This window comes from Lepidothrix coronata, unplaced genomic scaffold (assembly GCF_001604755.1).
Source record: "Lepidothrix coronata isolate B3197 unplaced genomic scaffold, Lepidothrix_coronata-1.0 Scaffold366, whole genome shotgun sequence".
NCBI lineage: Eukaryota > Metazoa > Chordata > Aves > Passeriformes > Pipridae > Lepidothrix > Lepidothrix coronata.
This window is the reverse complement of record NW_016690546.1, coordinates 26,313-27,595: the sequence shown is the minus strand read 5'-3', so window position 1 is coordinate 27,595 and position 1,283 is coordinate 26,313. Positions and strand designations below refer to the sequence as shown.

Here is a 1,283-nt window from a genome sequence, read left to right as displayed (position 1 = left end):
TTCCCAATCTCTTCCCCCCAGACAACAACGTCACAGACAGCCGGAAAACCAGGAGGAAAGGCCCCACCTTCGCAGGTGAGGGGGGGACGTGGCACAGGTGGCACCGGGAGGGCCCTCAGGGTGGAATCTCCCACAGTTCCCAGTCCCAGGGGAGACCAGGGACTGGATTCTGCAGTGGGGGGAGGATGGAGGGGAAGGGCACCCCAAAACCGTGCAAGGGGAGCCTGGGAAGGCCCCCCTAGACCATGGTGTGCCGGGGGGGGCTCTGCTGGGTGTGGGTGCTCCCCAAATCCGTGCTCCCCATCCCTGTGTCCCGGCAGACCTGGAAGTGCTGTACTGGCGGCAGCTGAAGGAGCGGCTGGCAGCACAGAGGAAGCTCAAGAGCCAGGGGGTGAGTGGGGTGGGGGGTAAATTGGGGGGCAGAGGGACACCAGCCCCCCCCCCGGGGCTCTGGTTGTCTTCAGGGTGTGCTCAGGGCTGTTCCCCTTCCTCCAGGAGCCACTGTGGGAGCCGGAGCTGGAGCAGGAACGTGGGGCTGACTACGACCAAGGGGCAGGTACTGGCACCCCAAATTCCCCCCTCTGGGGGCCGGGGGGGGCCCCAGGGGGCACTGAGGGGTCTCCCCATCCCAGCAGATGATGATTTTGTGGAGCATGAGGATGTGGAGGAGGATGTGGAGCCCGAGGTGCCAGAGGAGCTGGGAGAAGGATCCCTGGGTGAGCTGCTGATCCTCCCCCAGATTCCCCACCCCATCTGTCCCTGGTGGGTCCCCTGTGCCCCCCAAAGGTGCGGGGGTGTAGTTGTGTGCTGTGCCCCCTGCCCCCACCGTGACCCCCTTTTCCCACAGACCCCCCAGAGCTGGGATACGAGGAGCTGGTGCGCAGGAACGTGGTGGGTGCCAGTGTGGGGATGGGGGGGTGCTCCCAGAGGGTTGGGGTACCCCCCAAAGGGTTGGGGGTGCCCTCAGGAGGGTCGGAGTGCCCCCAAAGCATTGGGGTGTCCCCTGAGGGTCAGGGTGCCCCCAGGAGGGTGGGGTGACCCCCAGAGTGTTGGGGTCTCCCTGGGAGGGTTGGGGTGCCCCCAGGAGAGTTGGGGTGTCCCCTGAGGTTTGGGGGTGCCCCCCCTGCACTGCCCTGTCCCTGTCCCCACAGGAGCTGTTCATGGCCAGCTCCCAGAAGTTCGCGCAGGAGACGGAGCTGTCCCAGCACATCCGGCACTGGGAGGAGCGGATAGAGCCACTGCTGCAGGAGCAGGCACGGACCCCCGGGAGGGCAGGGACCCCC

General features: G+C 66.8%; 1 protein-coding gene across 1 annotated transcript in view; it reads left to right on the top strand.

Moving 5' to 3' along the window:
- NCAPH2 (non-SMC condensin II complex subunit H2) overlaps nt 1–1,283 on the top strand; it is a 10,006-nt gene that overhangs the window by 6,191 nt on the left and 2,532 nt on the right. The window contains 6 exon segments of the mRNA XM_017838877.1: nt 1–75; nt 321–391; nt 496–556; nt 633–716; nt 848–891; nt 1,152–1,253. Coding sequence (XP_017694366.1) covers nt 1–75; nt 321–391; nt 496–556; nt 633–716; nt 848–891; nt 1,152–1,253 — 437 coding nt within the window.